Source organism: Leptinotarsa decemlineata, unplaced genomic scaffold (genome assembly GCF_025532065.1).
Source record: "Leptinotarsa decemlineata unplaced genomic scaffold, Ldec_3_MD MMD2_tig00000882_RagTag_RagTag, whole genome shotgun sequence".
Lineage (NCBI taxonomy): Eukaryota > Metazoa > Arthropoda > Insecta > Coleoptera > Chrysomelidae > Leptinotarsa > Leptinotarsa decemlineata.
The window spans coordinates 17,129,535-17,156,753 of record NW_027412556.1 but is presented as its reverse complement, the minus strand read 5'-3'; the positions used below and the strand labels follow the sequence as shown (position 1 = coordinate 17,156,753).

At 37.0% G+C, this 27,219-nt stretch overlaps 1 protein-coding gene across 2 annotated transcripts in view; it reads right to left on the bottom strand.

The window, feature by feature from the left end:
* Nucleotides 1-27,219, bottom strand: part of LOC111510875 (voltage-gated inwardly rectifying potassium channel KCNH7) — a 58,678-nt gene that overhangs the window by 5,655 nt on the left and 25,804 nt on the right. For both annotated transcript variants that reach the window (XM_074175156.1, XM_074175157.1), the window contains one exon: nucleotides 24,099-24,259. In XM_074175156.1, the coding sequence (XP_074031257.1) occupies nucleotides 24,099-24,259 (161 nt within the window). The remainder of the gene's footprint in view (nucleotides 1-24,098; nucleotides 24,260-27,219) is intronic.

Here is a 27,219-nt window from a genome sequence, read left to right as displayed (position 1 = left end):
TTTTCCATGGGCCGTTCGTTTCAGTGACACCTTGGAGTGATTCTGGTAGGGTCGTGAGGCTCGGTTGATTTCGGCTTTGTTTTGTCCATTACCCAGAAATGTATTCTTCAGGAACTACAATTCATCTCATAGCCCTTCTAGTTTGCAGATAAGTCTTGCCTTCTATACCCCTCTTTTCTGTCGAGGATGATGATTGGAGTGCTTGTTCAGATATCGGTCTTGAGAAAGACTAACCAGTCACTTCGTGTTTCATGTGAAAAGAGGGTTACAGAGAACCGATGCATTAGCATCGTTTTATATGGGCTAATGGAACTTCACAAGCCGGATGTCCCACTGAAGCCGATCGTCAGTACTGACATATGAGATCGCCAAGTACCTACTCATCGGGTCTGCTACAGCAACTGGTGGAAAAAACAAACTCTCTCGTCAGAGACAAAGCTCATTGTATTAAGATGATTTGGAATTTGAAACTGAATCCTAATGTGTTGGTGAATTTTGATCTCGTATCTCTTGTGACGAACCGAATGACCGTGCGTCGGTAATTAAAAATACGTAGACACGAAGAACTGTTAAATTGATCAATTAACGCCAGACGACTCGCGAGAACAATTAATATCAATTAAGCGAATATCCCGATGCGTTCAGTCCATCGCGAAAGATAAAGAGTTGGCGGCATCCCTCTAATAATCATAAAACTGTCATCAGTAATTTATTATAGAAAATTAATGAGGCCAGGTGGTCACTAAAACAAAGGGAATCTAACAGCTGCAAATTGCACGTGTTCTGTTATCGCCTATTATTCTGAGTATAAATTCGAAGCAAAATTTGCATTAAATGAGTCTAGATTGACCAGCCAAGATGAAACCATCTCCGTCAGTGAAAAGTTTTCGCGAAGTAAATCCGAAGTGTTAAATAAGTGTATGTGTCTCCGCCAGCGAAGTTAATTATTAAAATGTAACCCAATCTAGTTTTGAATCGTCGAAATTGAAGTGCTCTCCGTCATTAAAAGTTCACGTGAAACGTTTATCAGTCGGTTTAAATGTGGAAATAATCTCTATCAGTAAATTTATGCGTATCGAAAGTTTAATCAGTTGGAAACGAAGTGTCAGGTTAATCCCGAAATAAACAAAGTCCGAATAATTCTTCGAGCTTAGAATAAAACCGATCCAAAGACGAGTATTTATTCCTAACAAAAATGAAGTATTACTTCTCATTTTTACGTGAGTATCATTAAAAAAGGGACTCCGCATTTACTGTGGTATAATCACAGCCTCCATCTGAAGTAAATTTTGCGTAAATACCTGTGGGTTATTTATTATGACTTGAAGAGTTACTGAATCCATGTTTGTCGTATGTCGTATATTTCCCCATGTTTATTGAAAATGTTTATACAATGGTGTTTGATTTGTCGTTGATGTATATGTAATAGGTACTTTGATATGTGAATCATATTGACACCTTGTTATCTATAGATGTTAAATCTTGCATTTTTATGGATACGAAACGTTTATTATTTAGTTACCTTTTTTTTGAAATATTTGAATTATGAGTTATTTCTATGTTTGATTATGTATAATTGCTGATAAATTACAGGTGAACAAGGTATTGAATATAATAATGAAGTTCTATATGTTATGCGTGTACTACTTGTCATGGTTTTTATTGTGTTGAAATTGTATTCGTTTATTATTACTATTCTACTTGATTATTGATGATTTTTGTATTATGTTCCCTGTTGTTTACTTGGATATTTTTAAAGTTTCAGAAAAGTTTGATGAACCCCTTGTAAATGATTGGTAAACATGTCACTTTGTATATCGTTATCGTATCTGATCTGAGTTATCGAAATAGAGTAAGACGGCGTACCTGTTATTCACAGTAAATATTATCTAAAATGAGATTAGAATTCACGTTTTTTATTCTAATTAATATCAATCAAGGTTTATGTGTTTAGGTAATTGCATGCACCTGATGTTCTTTGTTGTTGTGTGTACTATTATAATATCAGGTTAATTCTTATTCAATAAATGTTTAAAGTGTACGTTGGTTTGTCATTCAGTAGGTTTATAACGAACATCTAGTTAACCAAAGCAACCTCCTACTTGTTTGGGAACAGCCGCTCGATTCCAAACAGGAAGTTATTATTGTGGCATACTCAAGTCGTTTTTGAATTTTCCCAAAACATCTTTCTCTGGCAACACAGCTCCCTTGTCGTTGAGAGGGTGAGTTTGAACGATCTCTGAGTATGAAAGTCGGCCGGTTTGGGCCACGGTATAAAATCAGGTTGGCGACGTGGTTCATTCTTCACCTATGGTAAGTGTCTCAAAACATCAAACCATAGGGGCCCACCACAAAATGGTGTCAGGTGTGAAAGGGTTTTAACGCCAATTACAAATGGTTGTCAGTTAATGTGAGGTTGTTTTTTTTTGAGATTATTCCCTTGTTTAACAAAATAAACCCCTGAAATGATGTTTAATTAGGACGCCAGTAACCTGCGGACCGTATAGCGAATGATATTCAGTATATATTGTACGTTTTAGTAGTATTTCCCTGATTAGTACCTGCGCCGGATATTGAATAAAAAAGGGTTAGATTTCGAAAATTATGCCAGGAAATAACGAAACGCAGACAGCGCAGAACGCAGAAATGGATAACAGCGCCCCTATTACTTTAAGTTTAGAAAATATACCTATTTTCAGCGGTAACTCGAACGTTGCGGAATTTGTAAGGATTATAGAAGACACAGTGGCATTTACTAAATGGAGTCCAGAAAAGACTACGGCTTTAGCAAAATTAAGATTAAGAGGAATCGCGAAACAAATCATAGAAGCTGACGATGTGTTGAGAACAACAACTGATTGGGTAACCTTGAGAAAAGGATTGATAGACCAATTCGGAATATTGAAAATTCCAGGTCAGGACAGACAAAAATTTACGGAATGCAAACAATATCGAGGCGAGACTTGCAGAAACTTTTTAGCGCGTTTGAAAATACTAGCGGCGAAATTAACCGTTTTAACTGGAAATCAAGCAGTAGACAACGTTCTGAAAGCCACACAAGAAACAGAAATGATCACGCAATTCACCATGGGTTTAACGGATCCTTTACGAAGGAAGGTATTATTTGCAGGTCCTACTAGTTTGCAACAGGCCTTGGAAATTGCAGAAAAAGCCGAAGTTATCTCGAATTTAACAAATAATAGCCCGAGACAAATTCGAACGTCAGGCCAGGCAGATAAGAGGCGTACATACGGTACAGATGGCGGAACATACAGACAGCAAGAAAACAGATATAGGCAGAACAAGTGTAATAGGATACAAAACGATGAAAATACTAGTTATGAACAAATATCTGGGACACACAATCGAGAAATAAAAAGAAGGATTAACCATATGAGTTGTGAGTTTTGTAGTAAATTAGGACACACAAAAGAAAAATGTTGGAAAAGACAAGGATTATGTTATAATTGTAAGGAACCAGGACATAGGGCAGTTGAATGTACACAAAAGCAACGAACGAATGATCACAGCAGAGGAAATTTAAACGGAAATACGACTTCCCGGGTTCCCACGGAAGAAGTCGGCACGAATTAGACAAAATTGAAGGGAAAGTTTGGGTGTCAAATTCTGCGTGCACAGACATTGGCATTCAAAAGAATACCGTAACGATAGAAGTTGATGGTATATGTAGGAAAGTATTGATAGACACTGGAGCCCAGTGCAGCTTAGTTTCAGCAAATTTAATAGATAATAGAAAGATTTATCGAGGAAAAAGATGTGATTTACGAGATGTTCAAGGAAATTTGATCCCATACAAAGGGTATACAAAAATGAAATTGAGATTTGGAAAAAGTCAAGAAATTGAACATGAGTTTTTAGTTATACAAGTGGATGAGTTTACTACGAACATTTTATTAGGAATGAATTTTCTGCAAGAATATAGGGTTAAAATGTGTTGGAACACAAACATGATGCTTTTATTGAATCAAAAAGTGAAATTGGAAAGCGAATCTGCAAGAATTTGTGGAGCCAGAGATTCTGAAATAATACAAGAGAAATTGATTAATTTAGAAAGGAAAATGGAAAGTATAGAGAAATACTTGATTGATAGCAGGGAGAAAATGAGAGATGTTTCCCAGATGAATTCGGTGTCACTACCGCTGAGTTTATCTGGCCGGGAAAGAAGTAGTGTTCCTTTCCGGCCCCAGGAAAATGGAAATTTCTCTAAGTATTTTGCCCATGGAAATGAAGTTTATGAAATTAAGGAATCTGGATACGAAGATTATGTGAATCAAGGTTACAGAGAGCCAACGACTTCCAGTAGCAAGCCGTGCTCAGAAAAAGGTTACAGAGAGCCAACGACTTCCAGTAGCAAGCCGTGCTCGGAAAAAGGTTACAGAGAGCCAACGACTTCCAGTAGCAAGCCGTGCTCGAAGAAAGAATATACAAGAGGAAATTGTAAGGTAAAAAGAAACAAGTTTAGTGATGAGGAAACTAGCTCAGAAATAGTGGAACGGGAGAATGAGCTTAGAATTTTCCAGTATGCTGGAGCTAACCGAAATTCCGTTTCTACTAACCATCAGGAAGAAACTCAGTACGGAAATGAAAATGTATATGAATTAAAGGAACAATGTGAATATGACGAGGCAAGGGCTTTGCCTGTCATTAGACGAGAGGAGTGCGGAACAAATGGGATTGATAGTAAACGCGGTATTTCCTTGTATGCAAGGCCCGGACCTACAATGAGTCCATTTGAGAACCCGGAAGAAATCTCTATAGAACACGACTACGAAGATAATAAGAGAAAGAGAGAAAAAAGTTTTTGGAACATGAAAGGAATCAATGTGAAAGCAGAAAATACCTCAGAATTACTAAGAGAAAACCCTTTCAGTGGCAGGAAAGAAAATAATATGAAAGCAGAAATCGCATCAGAAGTGCAGAAAGAAACAGTAAGTAAAAGTAAGAGAGTAGATAGAACAGAAACCCCTGGCTGTGAAATAAAAGAAAATATAGAAATGAAATCAAGTTGCAGAAATACGGAGAACGATATGCGTAAGACAAATAAAAATAAAAATGGTATTTCAAAAAGCACAAATGGAACTAAGCCGAAAATAAAGTTAGAAGGTTATGGGAATAAAAGAGAAAATCGCAAGAAATTGGACTCCAAAATTTGCACGAATTTTGGTAGCCATGAGTACGGCGCTGGAAAAGATAAACAAAATACGGTAACGAGGGATTCTACTAATCACCAAAGTATTTCCCCAGAAATGTGGAATGAGAGTAAACACGGAAGTTACGACCGGGTCAATGAACCTATTCACGCAGAACTGTCAGACGAAAGCGCCTTGCGGTTAGACAAGATAACCGAGTGGGACATGAGCGTTGAACCGCCCTTGAGTGAGCCGATGCGAGAGGCGCCCAAAATAGAAGAAACCATAGGCGGGTATGCATGGTTGAAAAGGGATGTTACATTGCCGCCACGGACAAAAGTAATATGTGTAGCTTGTACGGAAAATAACTTAAAATCGACAAATTTGATCATGACAGATGAAAGGAAAATAACAGGAGTAATGATAGCAAGAGCAGTAATCCGAAATAATAAAGAAGTGCCTTTACTAATGGTAAATTTACTAGATAAAGAAATCAGAATACCTAGGAACCACAAAATTGCTAAAGTATATAGTGCCGATACTGAGGAAAATCAACAGGAAAGAGAAAATGATGTGAAAATAAGGTATAAGCAGTCAAGTCATGATGATGAAATTTTAGGAATATTGGGGTGGAAAGAGAACTTGACTCCCGATCAGGAAAAGCTGTTTGCCTTGATAAAAGAATATATTGATGTGTTTCATGCACCTTCTCAGAAATTATCTTGTACACATTTAGTAACACATCGTATTATTACTGAAAACGTACCTCCCATTGCGAAAAGACCTTACAGAATCCCTTACCAGAGGAGACATATTATGGATAAGGAGATATCTAATTTATTGAAAGACGGAATCATTAGGAATTCGTGCAGCCCTTGGAGCGCGCCGGCTATTTTAGTAGAGAAGAAAACCCCGCCGGGGCAGGAGACCCAATATAGGTTATGTGTCGATTTTAGAGCCCTGAATGAAGTTACCAAGACTGATTATTATCCCTTGCCGCACATGCAGGATACGATAGATCAACTCAGCGGTACTAGTATATACAGTGTGATGGACCTAGCGCAGGGTTACTACCAGATAGAAATGCATAAAGATGACATTGAAAAAACTGCGTTTTCCACTCCTTATGGTCATTACGAGTTCACTAGAATGGTCATGGGGCAGAAGAATAGTTGTTCATCCTGGTCTAGATTAATGAATGCCGTACTATCCGGATTAACAGGAACCGAATGTTTAGTATATCTAGACGACATAATCATTTTCAGCGGCGACGATGTGAACGAACACAGAAAGATTGAAACATGTATTCGAGAGGATGCGAAACAGCAATTTAAAGTTTAAACCAACGAAATGTAAGTTTTTACAATCCGAAGTGAAGTATTTAGGTCATATAATATCAAAGGAAGGCTGTCGCCCTGACCCTGAGAAAACTATGGCTGTGGATAAGTACCCTCCACCCAAGAACGTGAAAGAAATTCGATCATTCTTAGGTTTGTGCGGTTTCTACCGTCGATTTGTATCCGACTATGCTAAAATCTCTCAACCTTTAACCTACCTAACAAAAAAGGATATTAAATTTGAGTGGACAGAGAGTCAAGAAAAAGCATTCCAAAAGTTAAAAGAAGCATTGGTGAAGCCTCCTGTTTTGAAATACCCCGATTTCAATAAACCGTTCATATTGGTCACTGATGCTTCAGGCACCGCTATCAGTGGAATATTATGCCAAGAATACGATAAATTCGAACACCCAATATGTTATGCAAGTAGAACGTTAAATGCAGCGTTAAATGCAGAACGTTAAACGAGGTACTCTACTATCGAAAGAGAATGTTTAGCTGTAGTATGGGCTGTTAAAAAATATCAATGTTACTTAGTAGGTCGTCATTTCACAGTTATAACTGATCATAGACCGCTGTTGCATTTACTAACCATAAAAGACCCTAACTCTCGGTTAGCTAAATGGAGCATGAGTTTATTAGAATACTCTTTTTCCATTCGTCATCGTCCAGGGAAGATTAACGCAAATGCAGATGCATTATCAAGAATTGCAATAACAAGTGAACCGAAGTTTGGAACAAATACAACGCACGACGCTGGACCTTCTATACCGAAGCCAGTCACGAGGATCATAAAACAGATAACCCAAATTCCTCAAGAGAATCCCGTTATAGTCCCCGAAACTATTTACGACTTACAAGAGATTAAGAAGTTGCAGATGGAGGATCCTGAAGTAAATAGAATAAAGAAAAAATTAACAGACGACAACAACGATTCAGATTATTACTTGTACGAGGATATTTTATATGTAATAAGAAAGATAGACGAAAGGAGGGATAAAATATACGCTCCTCAAACAATAAGAAGTAATTTGCTAAAACTGTATCATGAACACCCGTTTTTTGGTCATACAGGTCATGAAAAGACGCTGAAAGCGATTAGCCGTGATTTTACGTGGAATGGGATAAGAAGAGATGTAATTAATTGGTGCAATAATTGTCACGGTTGTCATTTGTATAAGACCCCTGCACAAAGACCAGTAGAAATACAGGAAGTTCGCATCCCTAATAGAGTTTTTGAAATGACTGCCATTGATATTGTAGGACCTTTAAATAAAACACAAGACGGAAACCGGTACATTTTAACAATGATTGATCATTTAACAAGGTATCCCATAGCTATACCGATGAAGGACATAACGGCTGAAACCGTAGCCCGTGTATTTGTAGAACAAATAGTACTGCAGTATGGTACGCCGCATTTTCTGTTATCTGATAGGGGAAGTCAATTTTTATCGCAAATGTTTAAATCAGTTTGTAAATTGTTAGGAATCAATCGACTGAAAACCACAGCCTATCATCCCGCGTCGAATGGTATTATCGAACGATTCCATAGGAATCTCAAGGAAACGTTATCACACTTAGTGGACGAACAGCAGACAGATTGGGATAGACAATTGAATTACGCTTTAGTAGCTGTGCGAAATCAGGTTCATAATGCAACAAAAGAAACGCCTTTTTATTTGATGTATGGTCGAGATATGATTCTCCCATTCCAATTGACGACGCAGCCCCCTTGTTTAAAATATGATGTGGACAGTAATTTTGTGTCAGAATTTACCATAAGAATGCAAAAATCACACGAGATGGCTAGACTGTCTATAGAGGAAGTAACTAAGTCAAGGAGAGATAAGTTTAACGTTAAGGCGAAACACAAGGACTTTAAAATAGGTACAAGAGTTTATTTAAAAATGCCCCCTGTAACTAAACCTAGACACAAATTATCACGAAAATTATCCCCCCGATGGACAGGTCCGTACAGGATATTGAGAAAGTTATCTTCAGTTAATTACGAAATTCAATTGATAAATAGTAGTAAGAGACAAATAGTGCACGCGGAAAGGTTGAAAATATTTAAAGGAGACAAGGGAGTTATACCTCCCTCCGACAACGAAGAGGTTAACGGAACTAAACTTAAAGATGTAGAAGAAAGTCCTGTGGAAGAAGAATATGAGGAATGTGAACTTATGGATCAAGTGCCGATTATGATAAAATTTCCTCCGGATAGACAAGACAGACCCCCTATGAGAGACGAACCAGAGAATAATGAAAACGAAGGCGAAATACAGCCTCGTTATGAAACGAGATCACGAGTAAAATTTAAAGTAAAGCAAATAAGGAAGTAACGATGTATATATAAGAGTGAAATAATAAAGTAGAGATGTGAAGAAAACACGTAATTAAATTAAACCAAAGAGATTGGTAGAATAGAAATAGTTAGTAGACGAACGGATTATTCAAGGAAAAATCGAATCTATAAAGGATTAAGGATAAATTGTAAGGAAAACAAAATACGATGATAAGTAACATTGAAGTAAGGGAGGATAGTAATTGTATAAGTTAAATACTTAAACATTCCATGAAAAGATAAGTTTAAATTGTAAAATGAAAAGACGCGAGTAACCGAGTCAAGATTTTTAGTAGGATAATTATGATACCACACAGTATGATTGAGTTAGAAAAACAATAAGGGAAACAAGACGTTTTAAATTAGTGTTAACGAATAGAAAAAGAGAAGACATTAACAAAAACTGTCGTTTGCAGTTATGGTATTGGTGATGCAGAAAGAACACGGCGTTCAGGCGAAAATGATCGCTTACGACTGCGAAAATCCGGACGCAAATATAACAGCGGTTTCTTTGAGAGATGTGCCAGAATGCCCGGAGATACCAAACGCATATGAATCGAGAGATGTAAGATTATTTGTATTAGAGAAGCAAAGGTATGAGCACATCCAAGTCAAAGCATGCCTCATCGAAATAAATCAAATCATGACGAAATGTGGGATGTTTTCCCATAATTCCTTGTTGGCCGACAGTTTGATGTCTTATGTACATACCGTAGGACGAGAAGAGTGTATAAAACTACATAAAGTATTAGAATACAGAGGTTTCGTTTCTACCGTGATAACGTTACGACCAAATGCAACGCAGACTACTTCAGTCGTCCTAGCTGGATCACTAAGTGACGATGGGACGTGCGCAGGGACCACTTATTATTTCCGCGAAAAGAAATACGAGAATGTAGTTGTAACTTCCAACGTTAAAATAACGTTAAGAGACTTTTCTGCTTTAGCGCGTCTCGAATCTAATTCGATCAGTTTAATAAACGATCTCAAGTGTGAATTCAACGAAGGATATTGTATGGATGCCTTCTCGGGAGAATTGGCATGGGAACCAACCCCAGAACCGAACTGTAAGAAATATGGGAAGCTGTACGAAGGTAGAGCGACCATGATCACGGAAAAGATGTCTCCGGAAATGACGCAAACCTTCGTAGTTATAGAAGAACGTACTCGACTTTTCGCATTACAATTAATAGAATTAACAGAAGTATGTAATTATCGAGCCTGGGTTACTGAGCACCCTCGTATATTAGTAATAGAATTGAGAGGAAACATATCTTATACACGTATAGAGTGGGAAATAGCGAATGGAAACCCAAATTCGGATTTAATCACTTATGTAAACTCGAAATTTCTCTATATTGAACAATCTTTCAAGCGTAGTTTTAACTATATGTTATCAGAAGCAATAAACAGAAGATGTTTGCTTAAACGAGAGATACTTGTAAATCGTTTAGCTATAGCTCGTCAATCTAAGGACGAGGCCGCTTTAATTTTGAGAACTCAGCCTGGTTATGTGGCGAAAATTGCTGGAAAAATAATTTATCTTTTAAAATGTTTACCAGTCATAGTAGAAATTAGGCGTGATAAATTTTGTTATCAAGAATTACCTGTTATATATAACAACCGTAGCCTGTTTATGGCACCTGTATCTAGAATATTACAGAAGTTTGCTCAACAGACAGATTGTTCTCCTGTCATACCCCTGTATTTCATCTAGATGGAAAGTGGATAGCTTTTAGTCCATATCCCAGTTCCGCTGATAACCCGGAAGAAATAAGTCTGTATAGCCAAGATGAAGCGAAATTCCAGAAAATACGAAACATTGCTCGAAGTGGAATATATACAGATGCTGAAATGAGACGAGCACAAGACAACTTAATGTTTGCAGCAGAGAGACAAGCCATAAATAATATTTTAATCAATAGGATAGCTGGAAGATCCGTATCCAGTCAAGGGATAAATTCTGTGAATATGTTCTCTGAGAAAGAAATAGAAAAATTAGCCAAATCAACAATGAAGAAACTTTATGGATGGTTTACCGTTATAGGAGAATGGACCAGCGGATTGTTGGGAATATATTTTTGTGTAAGAATAATTAAATTCCTAATTGAGACCCTTGTGAATATGATAGCGCTGCATCGACTAAAAGGATGCTCGTTATATCTATTCTTTGCCATCTGGGATACATTGACTGTTTTCGTTATGCACCAACATCGTAAAGATAAAAAAGATGAAAACGTTGAACGCAACCCCGGCAGAAATGATAACTCCACCGGGTCATGTAGGAAGGTGACACCCATAAAAACCGAACCATCGATATCAGCCCCTATCGAAGACAGGCACGATATATTAGTGTCTACTAATCCCTTTTCCAGGAGTTATTGGAAATACGACGATATAGTTCAAGATTAATTACCAGATAATGTACCAAAATTTGTGTTTGTAAGAAAATGATAGTATATGTGAATAGCTAAGAGTCAAATAAATTTGTGAATTTATGTAATAGATATAAGAAATTATGACTTAAGATATGGATATGATAATTTCAATGGCAGAGTGCATCTCAGATTATGTTTATCGTACAAGACAAATGTGTTTTCATCCCTATTTAATAATCTGAAGCAAGATCAAGCTCAGTATTAGTTGCGACGCGAGTGCCTGAGGTTCTAAACACTGCTCAAGAGAGTTCCGCTACGCCGAAAAATTCGTGTGAGTTTCGAATTAAAGTGCGATTAAATAGTTAATCGAAACTTAAAGCTCGTAAAAAGTGAAAATCAGGTAACTAACAATAACCTGCCGAACACATCATTTTGAAGTAAGACAGTTATAGTAGTATGGAAGCCCTATTAGATTCGTTGAGGTACCTGATCAGACCGGAGTGTAGACGTGAAATACTCCGAGTACTATTGAAATTCCTAGTGCTTGACGTGGACCAGCTTCCGTTAATATTGGACAGACCGGACTTAATGGAAAGACACAGTACCGTACTTTCCCATATTGTGGTATGCCATGTAATGTATACCAGAACATTACTGGAAATGGGAATTGATTACTGTGATTGCTTGTGGTGCCCGGAAGCCATGAGACCACTCCAGGTATTGCCTCCGCCGAGAGAAGACCGATTTGTCCCATATAGCCGACCGGATCGTCAGTGGATGAGAGACCTACCTCGAGAGGCGCCACCCTCACCCAGATACAGCGAAACAGTTGACAATGTCCCGGATTCTCTACCACAATGGCCAGATGTACCCCCGCCCATAACCAGAATCAGGTTCACTTGTGGAGGAAGCCGAGTCCCACCCCCTGAGGCTACCGCATCGCCCATGACCAGGAGCAGTTTCGCTTGTGAAGTAAGCAGAGTCCCACCTCCTGAGGCCACCGCATCGCCAATGATCACACCTACGGCCTCCCCGACCGTATCACCAATAAGATTTCCGAGATGCCAATTGCGTTCTGAAGCAGCACCGCCTTCCGCTGGACAGGACATACCTGGACCGAGCACGGCATATCACCGTGTGTTAAATGGACCATGGGACAAATTGCTGGTGTTACGTAAGAATACCTCTGGTAGCGACAGCGAATAGCTAGCAAGTCACGGAAGTTGTGTAAGTTTAGTTAAGGAATATAAATATGTAGGAATTAGCTGTTATATAGTAATTGGGTGTTGGTACAATATCAATTAATAGTTTAGACAAGAATTTAGAACATAGTCAACAACTCCCAATTCTATAAGATTTAGTAAGTAAATTAAGAAAACCAGGTACGCCAGCGTAATATGATATTATTACTATTGTGAATTAAGATAGACTTGAAATACATCGAGAAACATGGCATTAAATCTAGTTGCGATGACGACATATTAGATGTCATCATCTTTTTATTAAGAAGGGAGGAATGTGACGAACCGAATGACCGTGCGTCGGTAATTAAAAATACGTAGACACGAAGAACTGTTAAATTGATCAATTAACGCCAGACGACTCGCGAGAACAATTAATATCAATTAAGCGAATATCCCGATGCGTTCAGTCCATCGCGAAAGATAAAGAGTTGGCGGCATCCCTCTAATAATCATAAAACTGTCATCAGTAATTTATTATAGAAAATTAATGAGGCCAGGTGGTCACTAAAACAAAGGGAATCTAACAGCTGCAAATTGCACGTGTTCTGTTATCGCCTATTATTCTGAGTATAAATTCGAAGCAAAATTTGCATTAAATGAGTCTAGATTGACCAGCCAAGATGAAACCATCTCCGTCAGTGAAAAGTTTTCGCGAAGTAAATCCGAAGTGTTAAATAAGTGTATGTGTCTCCGCCAGCGAAGTTAATTATTAAAATGTAACCCAATCTAGTTTTGAATCGTCGAAATTGAAGTGCTCTCCGTCATTGAAAGTTCACGTGAAACGTTTATCAGTCGGTTTAAATGTGGAAATAATCTCTATCAGTAAATTTATGCGTATCGAAAGTTTAATCAGTTGGAAACGAAGTGTCATGTTAATCCCGAAATAAACAAAGTCCGAATAATTCTTCGAGCTTAGAATAAAACCGATCCAAGGACGAGTATTTATTCCTAACAAAAATGAAGTATTACTTCTCATTTTTACGTGAGTATCATTAAAAAAGGGACTCCGCATTTACTGTGGTATAATCACAGCCTCCATCTGAAGTAAATTTTGCGTAAATACCTGTGGGTTATTTATTATGACTTGAAGAGTTACTGAATCCATGTTTGTCGTATGTCGTATATTTCCCCATGTTTATTGAAAATGTTTATACAATGGTGTTTGATTTGTCGTTGATGTATATGTAATAGGTACTTTGATATGTGAATCATATTGACACCTTGTTATCTATAGATGTTAAATCTTGCATTTTTATGGATACGAAACGTTTATTATTTAGTTACCTTTTTTTTGAAATATTTGAATTATGAGTTATTTCTATGTTTGATTATGTATAATTGCTGATAAATTACAGGTGAACAAGGTATTGAATATAATAATGAAGTTCTATATGTTATGCGTGTACTACTTGTCATGGTTTTTATTGTGTTGAAATTGTATTCGTTTATTATTACTATTCTACTTGATTATTGATGATTTTTGTATTATGTTCCCTGTTGTTTACTTGGATATTTTTAAAGTTTCAGAAAAGTTTGATGAACCCCTTGTAAATGATTGGTAAACATGTCACTTTGTATATCGTTATCGTATCTGATCTGAGTTATCGAAATAGAGTAAGACGGCGTACCTGTTATTCACAGTAAATATTATCTAAAATGAGATTAGAATTCACGTTTTTTATTCTAATTAATATCAATCAAGGTTTATGTGTTTAGGTAATTGCATGCACCTGATGTTCTTTGTTGTTGTGTGTACTATTATAATATCAGGTTAATTCTTATTCAATAAATGTTTAAAGTGTACGTTGGTTTGTCATTCAGTAGGTTTATAACGAACATCTAGTTAACCAAAGCAACCTCCTACTTGTTTGGGAACAGCCGCTCGATTCCAAACAGGAAGTTATTATTGTGGCATACTCAAGTCGTTTTTGAATTTTCCCAAAACATCTTTCTCTGGCAACACAGCTCCCTTGTCGTTGAGAGGGTGAGTTTGAACGATCTCTGAGTATGAAAGTCGGCCGGTTTGGGCCACGGTATAAAATCAGGTTGGCGACGTGGTTCATTCTTCACCTATGGTAAGTGTCTCAAAACATCAAACCATAGGGGCCCACCACACTCTTTTCATAATGGTTTTGGTTAGTAAAACCTTGCATCTCATCAGCGGGTTCTTTCCTCCAGACATCATTGCCGTACTTGAACGTCAACATACTTCCAGTGGGATGGTACATTCTATGAGAAAAAGAAGGAGTTGGAATAGGAAGTTCACTAAGTCCAGTAGTTACCAATTTCTACAACGAACAATTCGAAGGACGAGCTCTAGAACATTCGCCGGTCCGATCCTCCTGCTGGATACGATACTTTTGTGGTTTGGGGTCACGGGAAAGAGGAGTTGGCAAATTGACTTTGTTATTTAAATTATTGGAACGCGAAAATACAGTTCACAATGGAAAAAGAAAAGGAAGGGAGAATCGATTTTCTGGGTGAATTGGTGTTAAGAAGGGAGAGTGGCAGACTGGGGCATAAAGTATACAAAAAACAACTCATATGGACTAATATCTGAACAAGCACCCCAATCTTCAACCGCGTGGTAAAGGGTGTAAGAGGTTTCTGCGAACCGGAGGGGCTTCGTTTCTGGGTGACGGATATAACGAGGCCGATATCAAGAATGAATCTAACCACCCGATCTTTCAACAATTGGCTTACTAACACCACCTCTTCTACGCTCAAATTTGTCAATCGTAGTATGCATTTTAAGATAGTCCGTGAGTAACTGAGAAAATTCCACACATCGAGTTTATAATATTGCAGTCAATAGACTAATCCATCTTCCCGTTATTCCTCAATTGTGGCCAATATTACTTTTCTGCCCTACATAAGCGGTGTGACGGACCGGGCTGAAAGGATTCTCAAAAAATATGGAGTGAGGTCCATTTTCAAGCCCACAAGAACGATAGAAAATAGTCTCAGGTCAGTTAAAGACTCCAGAGATCTATTAAGTACCCTAAGAGTAGGGTAGACCGGGGACCATTGAAACAGGGGACAATAGAAACAACCGATTTCGCGGTTTAAATCACGCGCGCTTATACCAAACGAAGCGCCATTAGATGAAGCACGTAGCCATCTATCGGCCACTGACGGCAGTTGTGAGAGTATGTGCACGTCCACGATAACTTGATTTACCGCTATCGAATTAAACTTTCACATTGATTGAAAAAGTGTGTTACAAGAAATAAAAACGTAAGTATCCAGCTTCGACTATATTTATTACTTTGTTTGGTATATGCCCTTTAGTCGGGATACTTTCAATTATTACTCTAATCCAAGAGTAAGAAAATATTTGAGTGTTCACTCAAAAATGTGCTGCAGGGACAGTTGAAACACATGACATGGGGGACGATTGAAACATGTTTCCCCGTCGTGAATTTTTCATGTGGTTCATATTGTAGGTTGTGTAATGGTATGTTAAGGTGTTAACTTTTGTTTTAGGATGCCACGAGTAAGCGTGAGAAAAACTGAGAGAGGATTAAAATCCATTTCGGCATATGAAGAAGCTTACAAAGAGGTTACTGAAAATAATGCTTCGATAAGGTCTGCAGCAGCTAAATATGAACTACATTACGTCTCTTTGAGTAGATTTATTGTGAAGAAAAAGCAAGCAATTGAGCAAGAATCCGTTGCTCCTGTCACTATGGGTTATCATTGTGTGAGGCGAGTATTTGACGTGAACCAGGAAAAAATTATTGTTGGCTATATAATCAAAGCAGCGCATATATTCTACGGATTACCACCCAAAGAAATTCGGAAATCAGCTTTTTACTTGGCCGTGAAATATTCGCTGAACATGCCTGATACATGGAAACAAAATGCCATGGCAGGAGAGGATTGGTTTTCTGGATCTATGAAACGCAATCCAAAACTTTCAATCCGCTGCGCTCAAGCAACAAGTCTTTCCAGAGCAACTAGTTTCAACGTTAGGAACGTAAAACTTTTTTATGACAACGTAGCTAATGTTATGGACAGGTACAAATTTGAACCGAAAGATACGAAAGATATATATATATATATATATATATATATATATATATATATATATATATATATATATATATATATATATATATATAAAATAAATAGATAAGTACTCTTTGATCATTCCCATATTGATTTCAATTTAAGAGCCACCGGTATACAGCTGTTTCAGCCTATTGGGCATCGTCAGTACCGGGCAGGCGGTCCTCGATTGAAGACAAAATGAGAAAAAACCAAGAAAGTACTTGACGATCATCTTCATTTCATTCAGGATTTGGAGACCAGCTCCCCTACCCTTTCGGCTGATCATTGGCCTTGAGATGGGCCAATGGGTACGTGACTGATGGATGACGGCATGAAGTCCTTAGACATCAGTGCCGCCCTTCACGGGATACCCCTACCTGGCTGGGGTGGGATGGATGAAAAAGTTATTCATCCTTTAACGGGGGACATGAGGGCCTCATTCGACAGAGTGTCGGGGCCTTCTATATCGGGAGGGGTCGTCTACAGCATAATCTGTGGCTTCCCTAACTAACGGGTTTTCGTGAGTTTCCGTTTTTTCGAAAACTCTCTCATTCCTCGACTGAATGGACTGCCGAATGGAAGGCAGCTGCAAATCTCTGCGGATGGCTTCATTCCGCACGAACCAAGGAGCATTCACAATCATCCTAATTAGCTTATTTTGCAACCTTTCCAAAATGGAAATGTTGGACGGAGCCGCTTGTCCCCAGACGCCTGAAGCGTACATGATGACAGGCTTGAACATCGAGTTGTAGATCATGATTTTGTTTTTAAGACTCATCTTGGATTTCCTGTTGATCAGAGGGTACAGACCGGCTATCCGACCCTCGATCTTGGACTTAACGTACATGATGTGCGGGTTCCAAGTGAGCCTACGGTCTATTAAAAGGCCGAGGTACTTTACCCGCGCTTGCCAGTCAATCTCCCTTCCAGAGACTCTCACTTTTCTGGCCGGAGAAGATAGTAATCTCCCCATGGTTATCGCCTGAGTCTTTTCCGGGTTTACTCGGATCTTCCATTCGAGGTACCAGCGCTTGAGGTCGTCCAATGCACGTTGCATGTAGACGACGCCGAGCTCACGCCCCATGGAAGATGAGAGCAGAGCCGTGTCATCGGCGTACAGGGATATCTTCACTCTATCGGACCTGGGCAGGTCGCTTGTATAGAGTGAATACAGCGTCGGAGAGAAAGAAAGTACTTGATAAAAATAGCTGCGTAAACGCAAGCGAAACATAAGTGGAACCACCTATTGGTGTGACACCCAAGTCAACTTGCCAAGTTTTTATGTCAGTGTTGGTGGTTTGACCAATCAACCGACAACTGCGGTAGCAGAAATCTGGGAAGCTAACCTGAAATGCCATCGGAAAACGAATCCACATGTTTCTAGAAATGATATGAAATCTAGAAAGGTTAATGCAGTCAAGCTGCTGGAAAATAATTCCATGAAAATCAAAAAATAAATAGATAAGTACTCTTTGATCATTCCCATATTGATTTCAATTTAAGAGCCACCGGTATACAGCTGTTTCAGTACTTATCTATTTATTTTTTGATTTTCATGGAATTATTTTCCAGCAGCTTGACTGCATTAACCTTTCTAGATTTCATATCATTTCTAGAAACATGTGGATTCGTTTTCCGATGGCATTTCAGGTTAGCTTCCCAGATTTCTGCTACCGCAGTTGTCGGTTGATTGGTCAAACCACCAACACTGACATAAAAACTTGGCAAGTTGACTTGGGTGTCACACCAATAGGTTGTTCCACTTATGTTTCGCTTGCGTTTACGCAGCTATTTTTATCAAGTACTTTCTTGGTTTTTTCTCATTTTGTCTTCAATCGAGGACCGCCTGCCCGGTACTGACGATGCCCAATAGGCTGAAACAGCTGTATACCGGTGGCTCTTAAATTGAAATCAATATGGGAATGATCAAAGAGTACTTATCTATTTATTTTTTGATTTTCATGGAATTATTTTCCAGCAGCTTGACTGCATTAACCTTTCTAGATTTATATATATATATATATATATATATATATATATATATATATATATATATATATATATATATATATATGTCGACGAGACACGGGTCACGACGGTCCAAAAACCTGTTAAAGAGGTAGCTGAAAAGGAAACCAAACAGATAGGCGCACTGACATCAGGAGAAAGAGGAACGCTGGTCGTAGCTTTAGCTGTAAATGCTATCGGTAACAGTGTACCCCCCATTTTTATATTGCCACTGTTGAGATACCTACAAGGATCAATTCGTCCGTGACGGTCCAGTGGGGTGTATTGGAGCAGGAAACGCGAGCGGCTGGATGCAAGAAGATGAGTTCTTGATATACCTCAACCATTTTCAAAAGCACACCAATGCTTCAACTGAAAATAAAGTATTGCTTTTACTTGATAATCATCAGTCACACATAGGTATACGATGCCTGGACTTCTGTAAAGAGAATTGCATTGTCATCTTGTCTTTCCCCCCACATAATTCCCACAAATTGCAACCGCTAGATCGATCTGTCTACGATCCTTTTAAGAAGGCTGTAAATTCAATTTGCGATGCCTGGATGAGAAATAACCCATACAAAACAATGACAATTTACGACATCCCAAGCATAGTCAAACTAGCTCTGCCGTTAGCCCTCACACAGTCAAATATCGTAGCTGGATTTATTAGCACTGGCATATGTCCCTTCAATAGAGATATATTCACGGAAGTAGATTTTGCTCCCTCGTACGTCACGGATAGACCAGCATCAACCAGGCACTCATCACACTTCTCCAGCATCGCCAAGTACTCATTGCACTCCATCAAGATCTCCAAGCACTCATCGCACTCCACCAGCATCACCAAGCATCTCAAAACTCATATTTTCGCAAGCTGACGCAGAACCAAGCACCTCAAAATCTGTATTTTCACGTGCTGATGCAGAACCAAGCACTTCAAAGGCCGTATTCTTGCCAGAAATCGTTAGACCGTTGCCGAAAGCTCCGCCTAGGAAAACATGTTACAAACGAAAAACTAGAAAATCTGCTATCTATACGGACACTCCTGAAAAAAATGCAATTCAAGAGGAGTATGACGCAAAAAAGAAAAGCAAAGTTAAGAGAAAAGTTACGGAGTTCAAAGACATGGCGAAGGCAGTTCGCCAGCTCAAGAAAACCAAACAACGCCAAAACAATCAGGAACAGAGTGAAAGCGACGAAGAAGCAACTTTCTGTCTAGTTTGCCTGGAACCGTATGGCAGTAGTCGCCCTGGAGAGAAATGGGTGCGGTGCATTGAATGTCGTCACTGGTCCCACGAAGAATGTACTCGACAAGAAGATCTTTACATGTGTCACAATTGCTTGTCAGAATGAATATTTTAAATTATTAATCTAATTTATTTTGTATTAGAATAAATATTTCTCAAATCTGAATGCTGTTTCAATTGTCCCATGTATATGTTTCATTCGTCCCCGGCAAGGGGACGATTGAAACAGTTTGACGAGCTACAGTTTTTGTTTTATATCTCATTTACATATAATTTTAGGCGAACAAAATGATGTAAATAGAAACCCGATTGAATATGCCCCCTTTTACCCATGTCATAATTGAGAAATTTGCGATAGCCGCAGAGAAAAAAATTCAAGAAGCAAAAATGTTTCAATTGTCCCCGGTCTATCCTATACCGTATATCTACCCTGTAGTTGTGGTTCATTCTACATCGGAACCACGAATCATTAAAACGCGCTTGACTGAATTGCCGCTATGGCCAAACAGATGAATGTTGCAGAAAACACAATCTCAGAGGGCAAATCTTAAGTGGGAGAGCTCGAACATCAACGAGAAATATAAATACTGGCACTTTATAACTCATATATTCTTCCAATAATTGAAGAAGGACTTAAAAAATGAAACGTCCATGGGCGGACCAATCAGGCACAAGAGCAGGACGAGGACCATTTATGGTTTGTGCATCGCATTTCATAATGTCTGCCGCAGTAGCAGATGAAAAGTCAAGTATTAGCCGTGAAGAGCATGGTTAATAAACTGAAAACACTGGGCAATCTTTTTCTATCAAATGATCGATTGTAAGAAATTGAATAAAAGCTTTTATATACTTGTTAATCCAAAGAATATGGTAAACATTGACTTACTTCTTGAAATATATCACGCATTTGTATAGATATTCAGCTATATCTCCGACTAATATTTGGCATAAAAATCGCAATTCTTGTAGGGATATTTTCAAAAAAAAAACAAATACTATAGTCCGGTCAAATTAGACTAAAAATTAAGAGTAAAGGTACATAAATTTACAAAAAGCTGCAAATGCGTGTAATTGTTCAAAACATAGTTAAAAATAAGATTTTGAAATTCCGAAAATTTATACGATGTCAAAGGTCAAAAATCTCGAAAAAAATTGGTTTTTCGTGATTTTCAGGAAAACAGTGAGTTTTATCATAAAATAACATCAGAAAAAATTGTAGATCATAAAATTCTTTACAAAAAATGTATCAATACTTTTTTTTCTTAGAGCCACCGTTTCTGAGATACGACGAGTCAAAAAGTTGTAAAAGTTGTAATCGGCATTATATGCATAAGTATGCCACGTATATACATCTCTAAAGAATATGAGGGGCGAGGACCAACTGCAAAACTTTGGATTTAATATTTTCAAATGGTTTCAGTCGCTAAAGAATTTTTGAGAGCGTATGGGGGATTGGAAAGCTCATTTAAAGTGCGTTAAAGAAATGCTTCCTTATTTTCACGCGTCTGGACATTTTCCTTATGCTCAGTCTGCACACCTTTACTTGCAGGATATGCAACAATTACAAAATTTAATAGATCCCGAAGTATAAGAAAAATTTAGTGAAAGTTTTTTTACTGTCAGAAGGTCAGACAAATTAAGTTGTGGAACTTCAACGGACATGGTTATCGAATGGATACGACCCAGCAGCATGTTGATGCGAGTGACTTAAGAGTAAAAAAAGATGCTAAAGACATCCGAAAACTTTTAGAGTGGTTCTCAATACATGACCCTTTTCCAGAGATAAACAAAATTATATCTATTGCAAGTGGTGTCGTTGGTGATGATAAAATAAACTGTTATAAAGCTCGTGAAGTAGGACTTGTCTCTATGGCGAAAATTACAGGACTAACCTTCAATGATATTAAATTTAAAGGCGTAGACAAAGTTGTTCCTCTTTTAGCGATGAGTAGTACTATAAAAGTTCACGAAGAAAAAGTACCTGTTGACCCTGTATTATTGTTTCAGCGCATGAGTATTACTGCAGCATTTCAAGATGAAATTGAGAAATATCTTGAATATGAATTGGCTCCCTACCCTTCATCGTTGTTTGATGACCTCAGGATGCGTAAAACACAGAAGTCTATCATTTACGATTGTTTCCAACAAGTCAATATTGAAATTGACAATACTAATACGACATACATCATTGACGGTGGATACTTACTACATCGTGTTGTGTGGGATAGTGAAGAAACATTTAGCATTATTTTAGATAAATACGTTCAGTATGTACGTAGACATTTTGGTGCCAGAATTACGGTCGTATTTGATGGCTATGTTAATTGCATGAAAAATATTAAAGCTGCAGAACAACGTCGTCGAACTTTAGCAACATCATCTTCCGATACTCTATTTGATGAACTTATGACAGTTCCTACCAGTCAACAGAAATTTCTTGCAAATACTCACAACAAATCTCGGTTCATTTCAATGTTGAAGGATAAGTTTATTGGCGAATATATATTGGTTAAACAGGCTAATAACCATGCCGACGTACTGATTATTGAAACAGCTATACAGCAATTTAATTTGACAAATACAACTATCGTTGTTGTATTTGTCTTCCTCCAATCTCAGTTGCTGTTCATCAACATCTTTTCCGGGTATATTACCAAGTTCAAGTGTGGTTTGGTTATCAGCTGACCCAAAAGACTGGGGTTGGAAGTTGGTCGATAATGCATTAGAACCTATTCAAACTTTACTCCCACCTGTGCCGGAAAAACTGCTGAACACTATTTTTTGCAACTGTAAAAAGGGATGCAGCGCTAAATGTGGTTGTAAAAAAAGTTGGACTGTTATGTTCTCTGGCATGTACACATTGTCAAGGCCAGTCATGTTCTAATGCTGAATCACCAATAGTGGAGGATTCATTTGATACCAACGAGGAAACATGCGATACATCACTCTTGACGCAGTTTACCTACACCCAGGATGAACATCAAGAAGAAGGGAAGACCAAGAAGAAGAACGACAAGAAGTATTTGAAGGTTAAGACTCAGATGAATAAATTTTTACATTTTTTAAATTTCAATCGCTTTTATAATTTCAAACCCTTCCTAATATATTTTATTATGCAAGTTTTCAATTTGACAGAATCACAACAGACATGTGAAATAGGCCTACTGGGGAAACCACGTTAAAAAAAACGCGCTAAGTACACTTAAGTAACTCATAGGTGGCGTGGAAACGTGTGCATATAATGACGATTACAACTTTTACAACTTGTTGACTTGTTTTATCTCAGAAACGGTGGCTCTAAGAAAAAAAAGTATTGATACATTTTTTGTAGAGAATTTTATGATCTACAATTTTCATCTGAAGTTATTTGCTGATAAGATTTACCGTTTTCCTGAAAATCGTGAAAAACCAATTTTTTTCGAGATTTTTGACCTTTGACCTCGAATATTTTTTTTTCCAGGTATCGCAATCATTCGGAATTTTAAAATATTATTTTTAACTATGTTTTGAACAATTACACGCGTTTGCAGCTTGTTGTAAATGTATGTACCTTCCAATGTCTAGATTGACCGGATTACTAACTGTCGTATCTATTTACCTATTAAAACTTCTGTGTCTCATATTCAAGAATAAGCATCTGTATCCTGAAAACAGTGACTCTCACTCATATAACACTAGATGTAAAAACGACATTAAATTGAATAAACACAAACATTCGTTTTATAAAAAGTCACCGGATAATACTGGCTGCCGTTTCTTCAATCGTCTGCCAGACAATATAAAAATAACGAGTTCTCCAACATATTTTAAATTTCATCAAGAAGAACTCTGTCACACAATGTTTTTTCACTCGATGAATTCGAAATGTATTTATCTGGACTGAAGTTGAGGTGACGATTTTGTAATTGTAATTGATTTTGTATGTGTACCTTCTTTATGTATTTTATTTGGGTTGGTACTTCTGTACTACTCTCATTGCTTGTAACGACATGTCCCATCTTGTTTATACACTAGCTTAAGGGATCAATAAACATTTATTTATTATTTATTCATTTAATATTTAAATATCTCAACAATAATTTGAAAATGTTCCCACACTGAGTACCTACATCAAGATACCAACATGATCAAATAAACATGAACTTATAGGATACTACGGAAATTATTAGCGGCAAATTTTAATGGTTCTCATGCATACAAAATACAACGAATATACGAAATTTTTGCGGTACCCCCTCCATAGCAGCGCAGTATATTAATAATTAATTATGAACAATTATTGTGAACTAAATTTATAGTTAACAAATTCATATACATACCCAAAGGTCTTACCTTGAAAAGAAATGTATCTCTCAACAAAGTTCCATAAATTGATATAAGTACATCTCGTTTCAGCGGATTGGGTAAAAGGTCCAGAAGTTTGAAAGGTTTTCTTCCTTTTTCGTACTCCCACATATTTTTCATATATAATCTCGTCCTTCCTATCTGATAATCTTTAAAAAGGTAAATTTTCAGTATAGTGAACAATGACTTACTCAGAATATCGCAAAATTCGACAAAATATATTTTTATAATAATTCCGGAATTCCAGAATCTTCAAAGAAACTCATAAAGAACACTAAAATAAGTAGCTACACAGATTTATAATTTTTGTATTTAATTTTTATAGCCTAGATTTCATTACAAATATGAATTCAAGAAACCTAAAGAGCCAGTGTAGTAACATATGATTATTGAATGAGTCATTTTTTGTGAAGGAAAATAAGAATGAAATATGAAAATTATAATGGAGAACTTTATACTAAAGGGCAAACTTTTCAGTTTACCCCTCTATTATGAACTTTATTTTCGGTTCTTGTTCGTTGATATAATTTAAAAAAATATTCAGATCATCATACTTTTTATTCCAAATAGTTAACGTCAACATATCTCCACCAAACTTTGGGACCGTTGTGGTGAGTCTCAACAAAAAGTTCTTCAAAATGTTCCATATATATATATATATATATATATATATATATATATATATATATATGTAATATGTTGTTTATCGACCTTCTCTATTCATACCAAAGGTGACATGGGTCAATGTCAATGCTGGCTTGCTGAATCGACATCCGGCGATACGCAGTTCTTAAAACGACGACACAAAGACACTTTATTTTCTTTGTTCTATTTTTAGATTATAAAAATATCTATTTCACTATAAATACGTACTGCGTGGCGAAATGAGTTAGTTACACTAGGATTGCATTCAAGCACACGTTTGTTACTTTTGTATTTTATTGTGAATTCTGTAACTCAAGGAATCATAGAACTGTTTCCTTTTTTCAATATAAATTATTTTTTGAAAACTTATATTTCAAAAGTGAGGTATAATTAATATATGTTTCTTAAGATGGGAGATAAAGGGGAAACCATAGCCATGTCAAATTCTTGTTGATAGAAATCGTCTCCATATTAATAATAGGTTTTGTCTATACATAATCTTGAAAATTCTAATACAGAATTACCATCCAACTTAGTTCGATGTTTGGAAGTTGAGTCATTTTCCAACTTGGATCTAACAATTTGAAGAATTTTATCATTTAACATTCGTGAAAAGACTTTCAACATGGAAGTTCACCAGAACATCACCATCACCGAGTGTTATTTATGAAATGGGTTGTATTTTCAAGAGAACTTACTGTTTCCTGATATTGGTTTCAACATTTCTAAAAGGTATCACTAATTTTTGATAGATCCAATTGAACTCACAATTGGTCTTAGAAGAACATTAGGTTTAGGTTATTATTTTTTCATCCAAAGCAAATGTTGTGTACAGTATTTGTTCAATTGATTTTGTGAACTTTTTTTGTTATATTATTTGTTCGGTATGTTGTACTAGAAATGAACTGAGATAATTCATTTGCATAACCGACATAATTCAATATCACTGTAGCATTACATTTATCAGCTGGAAGTATTTCAATATTAGTATCTGAACGAAGGGATGTTATTGCAATTGTCTCATACTTATTCAAAATTTTCTCCATTTTTTTAAGACAGAGGCAGATTTGAGTCTCCGAAACGTTGAGATGAGTGTTGTATGATTTCTTAGCTCTTTTTTTTGATAGGAAACATTATTGAATACGACAAGTTACTGATAAATATAACATTTTTTGAATGTACGCAGTAATTTATCGGGGTAAAATAATGGCCTTTCTACACTTGTAAAAGTTCTTCATTAGAATTTTTATATTTTTCAGATTGTGGAAGGTGAAAATACCCAAAGTTCAATAAAAAACACATGAATGTGTTTGATGGGATGAAGTATGTCACTTTGATAACCTAGAAGTGGACATAAGTTCTAGTGAAAACTATTTAAAAATAAGTATATAATACGGCCGCAGGGTTTCAGGTTACACAAGGTGTTCAGATGCACAGAGTCTTCTCCAAGAACATTGAATACCTTGGCTTATTCAACAACATTACTTTTGCCTTCCTCAGCGAGCTGAAGTCAAACATCGAAAGTTATAGTGAAGCACACAAGCCGCTGACTACCACCCAGTGACCATGTTCTTTTTTGGTGAGATTTCACCTTTGAGAAATGCTCATCGGTGTCCAACCACTGTCTTGAACCAGGATCCCCAAATCCTCGTCCTGGATAACTGTAGGTCTACCACTTTGTGGCTCATCTTCGAGAGTAAAACCACCGAAACGAAATTTGGCAAACCAACGTTGAGTGCGTTCATCAACACTATCATTGACAAATGCCTGGTTGATTTTTCGGGATTTTTCGGCGGTGCTTTGATACAACTTGAATTCATAGAAATTTTTTTTTCCGAAAATCGCTTAAAACATAGTATCGTAATGAGTTGAAAAGATGCACAAAATTATAATTTGGGAAAAATGAACAGCATCAATGAATATAGAATAAAATTCTCCATCAATTAGTGTATACCTTGGCCCTGTAGAAAAAATATTCCTTGAGATATGGAGCTACAAAAACACATGACATCAAAACGGAAAAACTTTTAAAACAACCTAATGAATACGACAAGTAACTGATGAATAGAACTTTTTTTTTGGGAAAAAATACTTTGAATTCATCCAGTATCTAATACTTATTTTAATTTTTTAAATTTTTGGTAACAGTAACAAACAATTTTGATGCATTTCAGTTTGAATAGACACACAAGTACCTACTATACAATAATTTTCAGGACTTTTTACCCTTCATACTTTTATAACGTGATCAGGTGAATATAAACAACAATAAAAAATAACTGAACTCTAACACAGCTTACTGAAACTGAAGGTGATTCCTAGCTGGCTTCGCATTCTGAAAATCTGAAGACGTCAGAAACGCTACTTTAAGGCTGTTTTCAGAAGCATGGGATTTACTCAGATTTTTTTTTGACAATATCCTCTCAATTACGTGCTATTTTCATGTCGAAATAAGCCTATTTGA